We start from the raw sequence: 17498 nt of genomic DNA on the forward strand, positions 1-17498 counted from the left end.
TATTCTTCAGTCATAGCTTCTTTCCAGGCTAGATGTTTAATAGCATCAGAAGGATTGGTTGGTTCTATTTTGGATATATCAATCATATTTGCAGTATAACCCGAGAATCTTTTAGGTCTTTTACTTTCTCTAACAGTTCCTAAAGGGGCAGAAAAATGTTGAGCTGCTTCAACTGTTTTTATGGCCCAAAGTGGCCTCTTCTTTGAAGTTTCTTCAAGGTTTATTTCATCTTCGACCTCTTCTAAGTTCTCCCTTTGAGAATCAGATTCACTTATTCTTTCAGAATTTGATAAAGGAGAGGGTTCATGGGAATTTATTGCTCTTTTAAATGCAAGATCTTCCTCAAAGATTACATCTCTGCTAAGTTCAATAGTTTTCTGTCCAGGTATGAAAATTCTATATGCTTTAGAAGTTTCGCTATACCCTACGAAGATACCCTTCCGTCCAGATGGTTATAATTTGGTTCTCTTTTCTTTTGGCACATGAATGTAAACAGGACATCCAAAGATTCTTAGATGACTTATATTAGGTTTTATTTTAGTAAATGCTTCTTCAAGGGTCTAATCTTTAAGATAGGAGTGAGGGCTTCTGTTTTGGATGTATATAGCAGTACAAGACGCTTCTGCCCAAAGATAGTATTCTAGATTTTGATCAAAAATTATAGCCCTAGCAGCTTCTATAATTGTCCTATTTTTCCTTTCAGCTACCCCGTTTTGTTCAGGGTTATAAGGAACAGTATACTCCCTCTTGATCCCTGATTCTTTACAAAAGGTTTTAAACAAATCTGAGGGTATATTCTCCTCCATTATCTGTTCTAAGGGCTTTAATTTTATGTCCTGAAAAATTTTCAGTTAATGCTTTGAATTCCTTAAATCTTTGTAATATTTCTTCTGATTCTTTGCACTTTAAAAAGTAAATCCAAGTTTTCCTAGAGAAGTCATCTATGAACAAGACATAATACCAGAATCCTCCGAGGGAGGGAACGGACATGGGTCCACATAAATCTGAATGAATTAATTCTAGTACATTATTTGTTTTTCTAGTACTATCATGAAAAGGACTTCTAGCCCTTTTGCCTAGGGCACACCCTGGTGATTTTGGTTTAATTTTGGTAGTCCGGTAACCATCTTTTCCATAGTAGATAGGGTTTTAAAGTTTAGGTGCCCTAATCTTCTGTGCCATATTTCGTTTGAATCCTCTGCTTTGTGAACAAGGGCTTGAATGGGTTCTATATTTAGTTCATACAAATATCCCTTTCTTTGACCAATTACTTTAGCTTTCTTGATGGAAGAATTCTTAGCCCAAGTTAATACGTTGCCATCTACGAATGCAACATTGTGTCCATCATCTTCTAAGGCTGTAGTTGATATTAGGTTCCTTTTTATCCCTGGTACATATAGTACATCCTTGAGAAGAAGGGTATTTCCTGTCTTTAGCTTCAAAGTACAACTACCAATTCCTTTAACTGAATGTGCTGAGTTGTCACCAATAGTAACTTCACCATTAACTTTCACGGTCAAGAAATCTAGAGTTTCCTTGTATCCTGTTATATGCCTAGATGATCCACTATCTATCACCCATGCCTTATTTGAGATTTCATTTGATAAGGAGGAATACAATACACGATTCTCTGGATCATAGGTTTCTTCTTCTCCGATAACATTTGTGCAATTTGCTTGTTGCTTGGAGTTTTCTGGACAATTAGATCTATAGTGTCCAAATTTTTCACACTTGAAGCATTTTATTTTTGATAGATCTTTCTTGGGTTTTCCATTCTTTTGATTTCCTTTATTTTTCTTGAAATGCTTTTTCTTGCCTTTATAAGAATTGGTATTAAGAACGTGAAGTTCTTCATCTTCCACTTTAGATTTTCCTCCTTTCTTTAGTTTTCTTGATTCTTCCTGAAGACAATCATTCTTAAGCCTGTTAAAATCGGGAAGCTGATCTCTAGCACTTATTCCTTGTGCAAATGTTTCCCATGATTCTGGCAGTCCATCTATGGCCATGAGTGTTAATTCGGTATCATTTATGATGGCTCCTATGCTGGACAATTCATCTCTAATACTAGCGACTCTTAGAAAATAAGAGTTTATTGATTCGCCTTTCTTTATTTGGATGTGATTTAGTTGTCTCTTTAGTGCAAGTACCCTCGTTGCATTATTTATTTCAAATGCATTTTGTAATGCATTCATCATATCGTAGGCAGTCTGGTGTTTTGTAAGCATAGGTACTATGTCATTTTTAACTCCATCCAATATGGTTTGAATGGCTTTCCTGTTTCCATTGATCCATATAGATTTGTGGGGTTCAACAAGTGGATGTTTGGATGCTCCATCAACAAACTGTCTAACATTATTTTCTTCAAGAATCATCAAGATTCTGAATTTCCATGCTTCAAAATGTTCCTTTCCATCGAATCTGTCTTCAGGTCTGATAGAATATGCCATCGGAAATGAGAGACAATTATTGAATGCAAAAGGTTTGATCACTGAAAATTTGCAGAGCCTTAGATCTGATAACGAGGCTCTGATACCATGTACAGTTCTGCAACTAGAGATAACAATCTAACTTCAGGATCAGAACTCATTTGAGTTTAGAATGAACCTTATTTGAATTCTATGTTCAGATATAAATGACAACTATAGATCTAACTAGTAATCACAAACTTGGATGAAATAATTCTTCTTAAGAATCCGTGGGAATATGACTGCTAGGAGATCAGACTGTATGTTTCCTGTGTGTCTCCAAACTGTAGTCATAATCCATCTATATATTCCCTTAAGGGACATAACTCTTGGCACATAACAAATATATAATTATCCTAAATTGGCGACTAAGAGATACGTGTGTGTTAGTCTTAACTAATGATTAGTCGATAACAAATTGAGCATTTATTTCCAAATCGCTGGCTCATACAAAGGATATATAAATTATTATAAATGCCAATCCTGAGTATATATAGAGAGAAGAGTAAGGTACGATCTGTACCAGTCGACTTGAGGATTATCAAGGTTAAATTCTTAACAGAATGTGACTAGGATGGATGTACTAATGAGCCATCTAATCTTGAGTTTCCATTCCTATATTATAGGTAAAGCGAGGTTCGTTTCTTCAACTTAAAAGCCTTATCGTGCTTGAAATAAAAAAGTTGACTATGAGGGATTGAATAGATGCCATCCAATTCATGGATCTTAAATTAGGAAAGTTGTCATGAATATATAACAAAGCACATGTTAGTGATGAAGTTAAGGCAAGTTTTTCTTAAAAGTAAAGGGGTCATATTGGTCCTCTTTAAAACATATCTTGTATTATGAAGCTCAATCATATCTTGTAAGGTTGGGGATGTCTGTGATAAAGCGCACTAGGATAGATGTGCAATGCTTGTTATCAATCTCAGTATAGTAAAGGGATCATGCTTAAGATTGGGTTAACATTCTACATGTTGGTCTTTTTGGCTTGAGGTGCCAAGTGGTCTGGTCCTCTTTAAAACATATCTTGTATTATGAAGCTCAATCATGGCTCGTAAGGTTAGGGATGTCTATGATAAAGCACACTAGGATAGATGTGCAATGCTTGTTATCAATCTCAGTATAGTAAAGGGATCACGCTTAAGATTGGGTTAAACTTCTACAAACCATGCTCGACACAATAGAAGGTCCAAAGTTTGTCACTAACTTTCAGAATACATTTTTTGGATGTGAAGACAATTTAATCTTTTCTATAAGAAAATAAGTAAGCTATATCAAACCAAATAATAATACTAATCTTATCCCAAATAATGTTTGCATTTTAAGAGTTTACTTCATACATAATTATAGGTTAAAGAGAAACAGTCTTATAGAAGTTTATCAACAAACTGGGTGTTATATGATATTTTGCTCATTAAATTGAGTGGATTATGTTAGTTAGAAATACAAGAAACGAAAAACAGCAATTGAGAAGGATATGCTGATTTAGGATTAAGCATGGTGGAAAGCAATATCCATCTATAAGAGGACTAGGGCCTTCTTCCATATATGTGATAGAGTCAAATTCTTGTTCAACCAAATCTGAATCAACAAAAAAACATAGAACTAGGAATGCAGCGCATTACCATGAGCTGAGTTATTTGCTTGCTGAAAAGTCATCCAAAAATATTTGCAATTTCTGAAACAAGACATTTTTGAAGAGTGCTTGGATTACCATATATATCTCACATGCTATAAGATAAGATAAGATAAGATAATCATATTAATGTCCAACGAAAAACCACAAGGGTTTATGGGATTGAGCATACAAACAAAAGAGTTGACCAAAGCAGGTGCACCAAACGGTGTCTGAAAAGAAACAAAACAAGACACAACTAGAATAACCAAGATAAGGATTAAGGATCTTTCCTTGGTACAAAGAAATCAGCCACATAAGGGTAGAACCATGAATGTTCTAGAGTCTTAGATCCTTGCCAAGAACCACTGGATGAGTGTCGCTGCCTGGAAAGACTGGTGCGCTATTGGACTGATTTGGAGTGAGTAGTGTTGGATGGCCTTTTCGCGCCACGTGGTGGATACAGGGGGAGAAAAAGGCGGTGATGAGCTGCTCTGAAATATGGCTCTGAGGTATGAGTGACTGTAGGGTATGTTCATGGAGTTGAGTGGGCTCCTGTAGGTAAAGTGCAAGACATCGTTGGTCAATATAATTAAATAATGTTGAAAGAGAAAAGCAATATCTGAAAGGGCAGTAAAATCTCCCTCTGATCTCATAGTAGATAGGATAGCAAAATATAAAGTGAGTCTCAATCTCCACCTTCGCCAAAGTATAACCATATGGTGATTTACCATATGGTGATTAGTTTGGATCCAAAGACAGTGAGAACCAACTCTAAATGAGCCCAAAGAGAATCTCAATGTGTGACTCCAACGCCGATAAAGATAAGCAAGGCAAACAATAATACCATTCTAAATCTCAAGAAAATGCTCAGCATAAAAGGCCATCTTTGGATGTAATCCACCAGGTAGTGATGATGTACTATATATAGATATCTTGTCTGACATGCTCATTCAACTTCTGATGTGAAGGAAAGCGGTAAGCAGGAGCATCCAATGAGAATTGGTAAGGAGGAAGACGATCAATCTCAATCTCGATCGAACTCAACAGAGAGTTGGCTTGAGCATATCAACAACAAGATATAGTGCTAGTGTCGGATCTCATAACCGTAACAGAAGAACAATATGCCAAATGAGAATATCTGTGTTAGTCAACAGCCGAATCCATAAAGCCTCGAAGCCGATGAAGAAACCAGATCAAGTAAAAAATGGTTGCAAGTTTGAAAGGATGAGCTCCAAACTTGGTCAAAACAATGCTATGGGGGGTGAGTCTGTGACATCTAATGATATGTCGTAAAGGCAACGTCTGAACACACTCAATAGAGGCCCAATCAGAAGCAAAAAGAGAAGGTCCCCAAACCACCGAGCCATAGAGAATAGTTTGTCGAACCAAGGAGTCGAGGAGGGACAACTTGGACGAAATGATGTCTAAAACATTGTCTCTTGAGCATGGACAAAGAGCCCATGCTCATACTAACTATGGATTGAATAGCCAATCTCAAGTTGAAGCGGGGTCCCGAGAACTTCACCTTGAGAATACATGTAAGAAGTAATCTCAATCTCCTGACCCTGAAAGAAGAAATGAAGATGAGAGATCTTTAAACAATTAAAGATCATAACCCGAGTCTTGGTCAGATTGACCATGAGTTGATGCTGATCACAAAAAGAAGCCAAACAATCAAGGAGTCTCTGATGTTCCCAATTTCAGAATAGGTTTTAATAGGAAATAAGGATTAATTATCAATACTAGGTTATTAAAATAATATTATTATCTTCTATTTTATAATATAAATATTATTTATAATAAATAAGATAAATAATATTAATCTTTTGGATGTATTTAAATCATATATATATATATATATATATATATATATATATATATATATATATAATATTAAGGTTAATATATTTTATATATTATAGGCATATACATATTGAAATAATAATAACATAATATATAACAACTATTTTACTGTACAATAATAAAATAGTAATTGATATTATATATATATTAAGCATATAATTTATGAGTTATTACATACTCTTTAATATGTAAAATTAAAGTGTATGTGATAAATTAATAATAATAATATTATATAAAATAATAACCTTATATTATTATTATATAATATATGAAAAGACACATCTTTTCCCTTGATATTGTATATAAGAGAAGTAATAACATGGGAAAAGGGAGAGAAAAAAGGAATTTATGAAGTCTAGAATATAAATTAAAGGAAAAGGAGAAATGCCCTAAAAAGGGGTCATTACAATTGGTATCAGAGCAATGATCCTGCCATCCTGCAAGATAAGAACAACTTAGATTAAGAAATCATGCCAAAATCCATAGATTGAAAAAGGATAAACTCAATATTTAAATTGAACAGTTAGCAAATACAAATAAAAAGAAAGAACATGACATAACAAGATATAGTTCAAAAATAAAATAGCTAAACAAAATTACTACAAATTATAAGAGGGAAGAAAACACACTATATTTGCTACAACTTTAGTCTCAAAGGATACAGAGACCCACGCGATATCAATTGGCTTGTGTATGCGTCCAATCTTAAATACACTTGTACTTGCAAGTACAGTCGTTCCAATGCATGACAATACTTCCGAAAGAAATGCATTGAATGGAAATGTTCCAACAATTGCTATTTATATAACCTGCAAGGAATTGTGTGCTTCGAGTAATCATATAAATTCCAACCAAAATTGTTAATGTTAAATGTTAATATTTTGTAATGTGAAAGAGTTAAAAGTACATTCATGATGCAGTCCAACATTTTAAGGCATATCTGACAGTTATTAATTTAGAAAACACTACATGGTATATCAATATGTGTTAGTTTGATTTTCACCTAGTAAACTGATTCCATTTTCATAGAGGATATTTATCATGTAAGTTATGAAAGTTGACCATTAGATACGTACGACCAGACATCACAGAGTCAGATGGCCGATGCAGACCCTTATAAAGCCTTGGGGGAAGAAGCGTGGACAAAACAAAGGGGAGAAGTGATGATACAGTTCGCTCAGATTCTATGAAATACTCAGCAAATTAGAATATATATATATATATATATATATTCATATTCGTACTCCTTGATGTAATATGCCCTATGAAGGAAATCATAAATTATGTCAAACTAATACTCCACAATCTCCACCGTAATATTTGGTAATGGTGATCAGAGTCTTGGTAATCCATGAACCTTATAAAGCAATTCTAACCATCTTCTAGGGAGAAATTACAGCCAGAATTATAGTCAAAACTTAGAAGGGTAGATGACTTGGTGCACATAGAAGGGCACTCAACACATAATGTAGATCATTGAAACACCATGTCACCAAAGCAGATGACCTCCCTCGAGTATAAGACCTCCAAATAAGACCATTGGAAAGTGGGTGTGATCATAACAGTGATCATTTATATTAAATACGAGAATTCCCTACATCAGCAACACGATGGGGTCCACTAAAGACAAATTACACTTGAGAAATATATTTTGTTCAATAATAGGGATGGGTTACGTCACTTGAACAATAATATTAAAATTATAAAATGATATGAGGGATTATTGAAATTAAAATAGATTTGTAATAATAAATATATATAATAATCATAGAAGAAATTATTGACAGACATACTTAAATGTTTAAACAACATAAGTGGTATCAATGGGGACTTTGAGTAGCATAATATGCAACTAAAACTCAACCAAATGGAAAGGGTAGACGACCTTGGATAGAATTTACTTCCTATTAAAACATGAACAAATCAAGTATGCTTCAATTTGAAAGAGACTACAGTACCTATCAATAATGTCCAAACAAGAGAATGATGACAATGTGTGAGAAGAGTTAATAATGGATGTCCTTATGAAAGCATCAGGAAAAAAGAAACAAGAAACGAGAAAAAGATGATGCCATATGACACAAGTAATTTACCATAGCAACAAAGTGTGCGTCCATATGAATGACTTCTAAGCATTTTTTTTGATTGATAACACGTGAAGTTTGGAAAAGATATGTCAAAGAACAATGTATAAGGTATGTTTCATCATCATTTTTATTTCATTTATATATAGCAATAGATATTGTAAATTTATAATAGGTATAATGATAATTTCAAACATTACATATATTCATGGAGACCAATGTAGTCACTCAAGAGTGAAATAACTAATTTCAAATGTTATTATAATTTATAATATTGTTACGAAATATACCGAGAATATAATTGAGTATAAATACATATTCATAGTATGATTATTTTCTATTCCTTCGCAAGGAGACATTATTCAAAATATTTGTGCTTAAATTCATGATGGATAGGGAGTGTGCACAGGGTGAGGAGTAAATTGATTGCGTTGGTGCATAGGAATCCCGATATGGATTTTAAGATCTAAGGGAGCCCCAAGCTGAGCATGTTCGAACTCGAGCAGCAGTAAACCTTCCATCCATAATGAAATTAAGCATGTTCCTAGTGGGTAGGGAGTGTGCCCAAGGGGTGGAGTAAATCGGTCACGTTGGGGCAAGAGAATCCCAATATGGATTAAAGATCTGAGGGAGCTCCAAGCTAAGTGTGTTCAACCTCGAGAAGCAGTAAATCTACCATCCACGTCAAAATTAAGCATGTTCCTAGTGGGTAGGGAGTGTGCACAGGGGGAGGAGTAAATCGGTTGCGTTGGGGCGAGAGAATCCCAATATGGATTAAAAATTTGAGGGAGCCCCAAGTTGAGCGTGTCCAACCTCGAGGAGCAGTAAATCTACCATCCACTATGGAATAATATACCCTATTATAGTACTAGCTATAGAAAAGTTGTTTAAAATATGCGTCTACAAGAACTTTTGATTTTGAGACAGGGGAAAGGAGCATGACATTCACGATCAAAGTGGTAAAACATTTCCTTACCTTTTTCTTATTTCAAATTGTAAGCAGGATTATAATATGTCTACATCGTGTCTTCATGCATTAATGTCTGCTTCGTGTCTCCATGCATTCGTATGTCTACTTCATGATTGCATCGCATCTTCATGCATTCACGTGTCTACTTTCAGTCTTCATTCATATGTTCTTGTACATGCTATTATATACTAACATGTTTACTTTGCAAGTGTCTAACACATATGAATCCAGACTATGAATTAATGAGGATCAAATCAATTGCTTGAGGACAAGCAAATTTGAGAGGGGAGGACCGTGATATTTCCAATTTCAGAATAGGTTTTAATAGGAAATAAGGATTAATTATCAATACTAGGTTATTAAAATAATATTATTATCTTATATATTATAATATAAATATTATTTATAATAAATAAGATAAATAATATTAATCTTTTGGATATATTTAAATCTAATATATATATATATATATATATATAATAATAATATAATAATATTAAGGTTAATATATTTTATATATAATAGGCATATACATATTGAAATAATAATAATATAATATATAACTATTTTACTATACAATAATAAAATAGTAATTGATATTATAAATATATATTAAGCATATAATTTATGAGTTATTACATACTCTTTAATATGTAAAAATTGAAGTGTGATAAATTAATATTAATAATATTATATAAAATAATAACCTTATATTATTATTATATAATATATGAAAAGACACATTTTTTCCCTTGATATTGTATACAAGAGAAGTAATAGCATGGGAAAAGGGAGGGAAAAAAGGAATTTATGAAGTCTAGAATATAAATTAAAGGAAAAGGAAAAGGAAAAATGCCCTAAAAAGGGGTCATTACAAGGCCAAGAGAACAACATCATCAACAAAAAGGAGAATGGAGAGCAAAACCTGATGTAAATAGCACCCATCACCAGGTTGCAAGGAGTTTGCAAGGAAATCCTCAAGCTCATCAATATATAACCCGAAAAGGGTGGGAGAAAGGGGGCAACCCTGCTTCACCCCAATGGTGCTCTGAATCGGAACAAAAAAGCCTTCTAAAGTCTTAAAACGACCAAGCACCTTCTCGTACAGTTGCATAATAGCAGTCAACAACATATCTGAGATCCCAATCTCGCTATGTTTTTGAAATAGGGCCATCCTAGGGACAAAATCAAAAGCCTTGCGGAAGTCCAGAAAACAACAGTAGACTTTCTCGGAGCGGTGCCTAGCCTCCTCAATAATAGCCTGCAATGTGAAGGCATGATCCATAGTTTGGTAGTTCGCCCGAAAACTAGCCTAACCTCTTGCTCTACACCCTTTCCTGTCAAGTTCTCTAGATAGCATAGTGTTCAGAGCAATGGCATAAAGTTTGGAAAAAGTATGCCCAATCATGATAGTCCTACAGTTACCAGGGTCAGAAGTAGTACCATACTTATGAATAGGTTAAATCACATGGTGCGACCAAGACTCAGGGAACCCAGTACAAATCACTTTATTAAAGAGTGTAGGAAGATAGGAACCAAGAACCAAAGCACCAAGTTTGAAAAGTTCTACCTGGAAACTTTCCTCATCCGCCGCCCTACTGCATCTCATGGATTTGATGGCCTCATAAATATTGGAGGGGGTGAATAGATGACAAAAAGGTGGTCTAGTGGAATGAAGAGGTGGCTGCCCTAGAATGTCATAAAGCGTAATGGTGTGGGAGGTCAGAGAGTGAAAGTCAAGGATGGAAGGTGGGGGGCAGGGGAGTGAGGGAAAAGTGTATGCCAAAAGATTTGGGGATTCTGAATAAGCATGGAGCAAAGGGATTTGCATTGAGAAGAGGCAAAAGAACGTTTCTTGTGGTGAAGAAAACGGAGGTAAGAGGAACATAGGTGGGTGAAGGTAGGGGATTGAGTCTTAAAAGCTAAACGAACAGAGTGATGGAAAGCTTTACAATCAACATCAAACCATTGGTTCACTAGACATGTATTCCTATGCTTAGATCTGAGAGAGGGAGGAGAGTGGTGAGGGATAGAAAGGAGAGCAAACTCCCAAATAGTAGAAGCAAGTAAATGAAACATGTCAGAGGCCGTATATGAACCACTGAAACTAGCAGGTGTCAAAATTCTCCTAAGGTGGTAGGAAAAGAGCTCAACATCTCCCTCAGGGTAGCAAAAGTGAGTAGGGGTCCAGGCAGTGTCAGGCAGGATGGGGGGGGCTAGGGAGAAGGTGACAAATGGGGAGAGACGAGGATAGCAATGCAAAGAAGAGCATGGCCAGCAAAGGGGAGACGAGAAATGGTGAAACTGTGAATGGGGGGAATGAAGGAAGAAGAGGTGATGACATAGTCCACAACACTCACACCACCACAATGGGGCTAGCAGGTAAAGAGGTCAGAACTAGGAAAAGATGATAAACCGTTCAGAGTCAACAAACTAGAAGACTCATAGAGCTGGAGGAGGTGGTGACCATAACAAGAGAGCGGTCCAAGAGCACCATCTGAGGTACGCTGAAATCCCAGATTGGTCGGATCTATCTCAGAAGTACAGATTGAATCAGAGCCTCGGTCATGTATAGGTGTCTGGAGATTCCTCGTTCGTGTGTCAAAGTCTCCAAGAATAATGATGTCACCCAAAGCTGCAAATTGCTAGATACTCTCCTGAAGGTCGCAAAAAGGATCCCTATCCTCGGCCTCATGAATGGCACATGGAGAAGAGGTCGGTGGAAAGTAACAAACGACAAGAAAGATGTCTCTCTGTTGGTGATTGCAACAATTTATACAGACCCACATGAATCTAGCAAAGGTGTCAGAATGAACCATTGATGTGTAGCTGAAAATTTCATCTCTAATCAAACAACACTCCTGGACCCATGACCCCACCAGATGTACAAACCTCATCTCTGCAAACTGACAACCACTGGTATCCAAGGTAACTAGGAAGAGGGCGCATGGGACGCATGGGTTTCCGTAACAACCAAAATATTAGCGAACCCCACCACATCGTGGAAGAGACCAGGTAGTGACCACAAAGAGCCATTACCATTCCAACAGTTGTCAAGAAGAGATGAAGGCTTTCCTCTTGTCAGATTGCTGTCTAAATTGTCATGCGGTTTTCGAGGGCTGCCTCGCCTCCCATCCACTAGGAGGAGAATCACGAACAATTGCTCTAAGATTCCTAATAACAACCCATTTTCCAGCTCACCTAGCCTTTGCCACAATTCCCCAAGCATGTTTCAATTCTGTAACCTGTGCTTTCATGAGATCTTCATCAAGATAAACTTTAGAGAGAACAACTTTCTCTTCGCTCTAAGAGCACGAAGCCTATTAGAGAAAGAGAAAAACCTGATGAAAAGGGTTTCTCCAGGACCAAACCATCTCTTATCTAAAGTGATATCAGAGAGACCGAGCTGGTCAGCGAGGAAAGAGTGTCCAGCAGAAAGAGGATCAGAAGTGGATGAGAGACCACGAACACACAAGTTGAGCTCTTGTGCCTGTCGTACACACTCATCCTTAATCTTTACTTGGACAATCTTGTCTAATCTCAATCGGGGTGCAGTAGTTTCTGTGTTGGTGCAAAGAGAGGTCCATGACTTCACCTTTTGTTTAGTTTCAACAATCAGAGAAAAGTGTATTGTGGCCATTTTAGTTTGCTGTCCTTGAATTTTTCCAACCCATCCAGTTGTCCAATGCCTGATTCTAAATTGGATTTCAAGCTTGCAGTTTCAGAGATGAAGGTATCGGAGAAACATTGGATACGTGAGGTATTCCATCCTGTCTGTAGCTTGTTTGAGTTCTGAAATTTCTTCCGTCAGTGCAACAAACTGATCTCTGAGCAACATATTATTAGTTTCAAGTTTGTTCACACGTTTACGAAGTCGCTGGTAGGTCAGAGTTTGATTTTGACGCAAGCAGGCATCACTAGTAGTCATGTTTATTGGCACACAAACTATCGGTACGCAATAGACAATATGAGGGTCGTCTGTACGTGAAAGTCAACAAACTCCTTACAATTACACCAGACACCAGCAACCAGATATGTATGCACCAACAACTATGGCAGAGAGTAGAGAGACAACGAGTGAAGATACCTTTGCCTGTAAGTGAAGGACAAGATACGCAAACCCCTTGAACCCCACACTAGTGGTGTGCATGTAGCAAGAACCACGACAGAGTGCAAAGAGAGAGAAAAGTGAAAATACGAATGAAGATGAAGGGCTGGCTAAGTAGAACAAACCCGTGGAGGAAAGAAACCCGTGGAAGAATGCAAGAGATAGCCGTCGAATCAAAAGATACATGAAGGGCCAGCTAAGCAGAAGAAACCGGTGGAGGAAAGAAATCCATGGTAGGATGCAAGATAGCCGTTGACTCAGAAGACACATGGCGACGGAGTAGAAGGTAGTTGAAAGAAACTCATGAAAGTTTGTAACAAACGAATTTTCATAACCAATTTAAAACTCCTAATAATCTGTTTTAATAACTGATTCTATTTCACATAACAATGACTATAACTATGATAAAAGTAACTATTTCTAATCTAACTGTATTTCATGTTTAGCTGATATAACAAAAAAAATAAAAATAAATAAATAAATAAATATATATATATACACACACGCACACACACACACACACATATACATATATATACATTGCTAACAATTTAACCATTTCTAACTGATAACATATTTAGCTGAAAATAAAGTAATGACTAACTTTCTTAACTGAATTATATCAACTAAAATACTTATTCAATGTAAATGTCAATATTTACTCTATCTAGAAAACTAAACTATCTAATTATTCTTCTAAGGGTTAAAAGAAAAGTGTAAAAGAAACATACAGTAATAACGGAAGAATCTCTTTATCTTGTTGTTCAAGCTTTGGCATTGGTGAGAGAAGCATTGACATAGGCTTAACCTCCCAACCTTGGACCATACTTATCCCCACACATCCTAACTTATTAGAACGACCCTCCCTACCTCGAGATCGGGTTTGGGATGTTCTTCAGTCCAGCCATCCGAGCTACTAGGTGGTTTAAGTGCCCAATCAGTTATACTTATATAACTGACATTTGTGGACAAACAAGTTATCTTAAGATTGACACATATGCCTAAAACTACCTTGGCTAAGGATTTCAGTTGGGTTCATGAACCCGATCTCCACCACTCGACTTGACAATAGATTCCATTACCGAGACATGCATGAGCTATTAATTATTCATTAGTCAAATCTGATTTCATTATTGATTCTTGTAGGTTAATTCGACCTCTTCACCATTCTATGGCTTCTATGCCCTGGTGAATCCTAGGTGTCTGAAAGATTATGTTCACCCTATTATTATATACAGCTCTTCACCATTCTATGGCTTCTTTGCCGATGAATTCCTTGGCTTTCGTAAGATTATGAGCATTCTGATATTATTTACACCTCTTCACCAATTCTATGGCACCTTGCCTGTGAATTCCTCGGTGTTAGTAAGATGATGAGCATTCTGATATTATTTACACCTCTTCACCAATTCTATGGCATCTTGCCAGTGAATTCCTCAGTGTTACAAGTATTCTGAATTTGTTAGGAAAATTGTGATAACATGTGCATTGATGTTGATTCATACAATCAATCAAGTTTTTCTACAGCTACCATTTGGATTCATAAATGTTGTAATCACAAGGATACTCGATGAAGATCTTTTATTGTCTCAGTGTAATGCAGGGAACCAACAACAAAGTACCATAAATTTATCTCAGTCTACATGTATAGCTAGCTATGGATGGATACTCAAATCAGATTAGAAGGGAGTTATGCTCTTTAAAACATATTGTTTTAATCTATCATTTTATACCGACTGTCAACAGACATTATACTCAGCAGAAATCAAATTATGAATTACAATGCTTCTATGGTATTTTGTTCAACCTTGAAAGGAGTAGCCGACTATAGTCGGGCATATACTTAGAAGAGAAGAATGGTAGAAATAAGACATGTGACCTATGATTAAAATGTGGCTTTTCTTGCCTCGGCAGGAACTTTTGTTCACCCGCTAATTTGATACTTGTTCTCAGGCTTCCGTTGCTGGTAGAATTAAGGAAAGTTGGGAAATCCGGGGTGAGAAATACTGGAAGGTGTTCAGCTGTGAATGTCCAACTCGGCCTAGTATGATACGTAGTAGATAAGAGAAAGGAGAGGAAGGAAAGAATGGAGGAAGGAATGATCCTCTAAGTCGATTCATGGCTTCTTTAAAGGTTAGCCGAGACTCCTCGGCTTCAATTAGTTTTCAAGATGACCATTCAAATACAAACATAAATTCGATTTCAAAAGAAGAGAAATAAAGAGGGAAAAGAAATAAGGAGGAGTTGAAGAGTTATAAACTTTATCATATTATTATAATATGTTCTTATATACGTTAACATAAGTATATTGATGAGGTGACATCATTAGATTATATTATTATAATTTATTGGTGCCATTTCATTTTTATATTTATGTGTTCGTATGTAAGTGTTTGTTATAACGATAAGATAAGAAAATTTAATAATCAATCTCTAAAGGTATGTATTATATTTTAATTTAGATTATTTTATGTTTTTATTATATTGTTTCTTTAATAGCTCATGCGGTCCCATAATGTAACTTGTAGACAAGCCTTCGTATCCTTTCCAAGGGAGTCTTAGGTCATACCTGCTGATCCTGATGACTGAACCAAACGACCATCCCATTCCGATGATCTCGTTTAGCAATGCTTCCCCTCTCTTCAGTCTTCTCCTGCAATCACCCAAGCAAAACATTCTCGCCAAAACATTATTTCCATAGTAATTCAAAACAAAATATATTAATCGTTAATTCAAATCAAACAACTGCTAATCATCTAAGAATAGTTATAGGTTATTGGTCATTTCATCAACGTCTATAAATAACTAACTCATTTCACATGATCATGAAAAGAAATAATTTGTTAACAGTTGGTACAACGTATATAATTAACTAACTCATTTCACATGATCATGAAAAGAACTAATTCGTTGACAGTTATGTTCAAATAAAAAAAAATTAGGGCAAAATTTGGAATGTAACAAAGCTAGCAAGGAGGGACAAACAAGGCACGAAAGCCATGAAAGCATAAACACTAACAAGCAAGTTGAATGCAAATACAAGGAGAAGCAACCCGAGCATAGGAAACCACCTGATCTCCATTAAAGACGACGATTTGCATTAGATGAAATAGAAAAAAGGCATCTCGAGATTCCCCAATTGCAATTACAGATTGTATTAGAAATGCCATTAATATTTGCCACCCTTCATGACTTATATTAATTACACCATTTCTATGTTAATCACTCCCTTTATGCCTTTACACTTGGCGTAATATTCATAGCCCTTCACTCAGATACATGTTAATGCTGATGATTATTGCACCTATTCATTAGGATATTTGTTTATGTTTTCTTACTGTTAACTAAACATCTAATCACCTCATTCTGCTAACATCAATGCAATAAGATGCAATAACAATAATCACACACTTCTTTGATGTTCATAATTGTTGATGATGAATTGTCTTCATGTTCATTCATTATGTCATTGATATTTGTATTTTCTGTTAACAATGAATCATTAATCGTTTATTGATCAAGCATATTGACAATCTCTCAACCTTTAATCATCCCGTTTCCTTAATTTATATTATGGAAAATTACTATAATTCTGTGGCTGACCGTATTGGTTTGGATGTTGAACTATTTATTAATAATATGATAAATGGGATATCTTAATGTGGGTCGTGGAATATTGTTATTATTGATGTCGAATCAATCTTGTTTCTCTAAATTGGTCAATCATAGCAGTTGCTGTATTAACAATGATGTTGATGTCATTCTTTGTAAGGCAATCTGTATATTGCATTTATACATTTGTAATATGTTCACTGCCTTTCATTGATTTCCTTGATATTGATGGTTGCCTTAGATAACAAAGTTTGATCCAAAATCTAGTCACTGTAAATGTCATGATAATTATTTGTTCTTTCAACCAGAGCCTTCTTTGGCTCATTCTTTGATCTATATGAAGACTTCATTCATATACAAATTTCATCTTTGCTCCGGTGTTGTTCAGATGCTTGCCTTAGTTGCCATATTTGATGTTCTCGGCATGCCTTCATGTTTGATATCTCCTTGTTGATTATATGATTTTCTCTATAAACATTGACTAATTGATCTATACAATAATGATGTCTATAGTTTAGCAACTTTATAGGTTTCCCACAGAGATGTTCCGTATACTTTGTGTGGTCAAATTTTTTTCTCGCCATCCTTCATGAAAGCTGATCATCTACTTGGCTCATCCCTTATGCTTTTTAACACAACATAGAAAACCGTCTTATTCATATTTCATGGTTTTCCAAAGGCCTTATTCTACTATGAAGGTTTATGCATGTCATCTAACTATTAGTTATCTATATTGAAATGCCTCTCAAGTACTAAAATAGACAAAATTAAAATT

General features: G+C 35.6%; 2 protein-coding genes across 3 annotated transcripts in view; one reads left to right on the forward strand and one right to left on the reverse strand.

Moving 5' to 3' along the window:
• LOC149560986 (uncharacterized) overlaps positions 1 to 17498 on the forward strand; it is a 232320-nt gene that overhangs the window by 37770 nt on the left and 177052 nt on the right. The gene's annotated exons all lie outside the window — the stretch shown is intronic.
• Positions 9875 to 10288, reverse strand: LOC149560987 (secreted RxLR effector protein 78-like). The gene has a single exon (XM_089827723.1). The coding sequence runs from the start codon at positions 10286 to 10288 to the stop codon at positions 9875 to 9877; it is 414 nt and encodes a 137-aa protein (XP_089683849.1).

Source organism: Cupressus sempervirens, chromosome 4 (genome assembly GCF_028749045.1).
Source record: "Cupressus sempervirens isolate cs-2001-9-10 chromosome 4, ASM2874904v1, whole genome shotgun sequence".
NCBI classification, from domain to species: Eukaryota; Viridiplantae; Streptophyta; class Pinopsida; order Cupressales; family Cupressaceae; genus Cupressus; species Cupressus sempervirens.

What these genes read in the sequence shown, in the direction of transcription:
- LOC149560987 (XM_089827723.1), bottom strand. Translation starts at nt 10,288, where the DNA reads ATGGATCATGCCTTCACATTGCAGGCTATTATTGAGGAGGCTAGGCAC.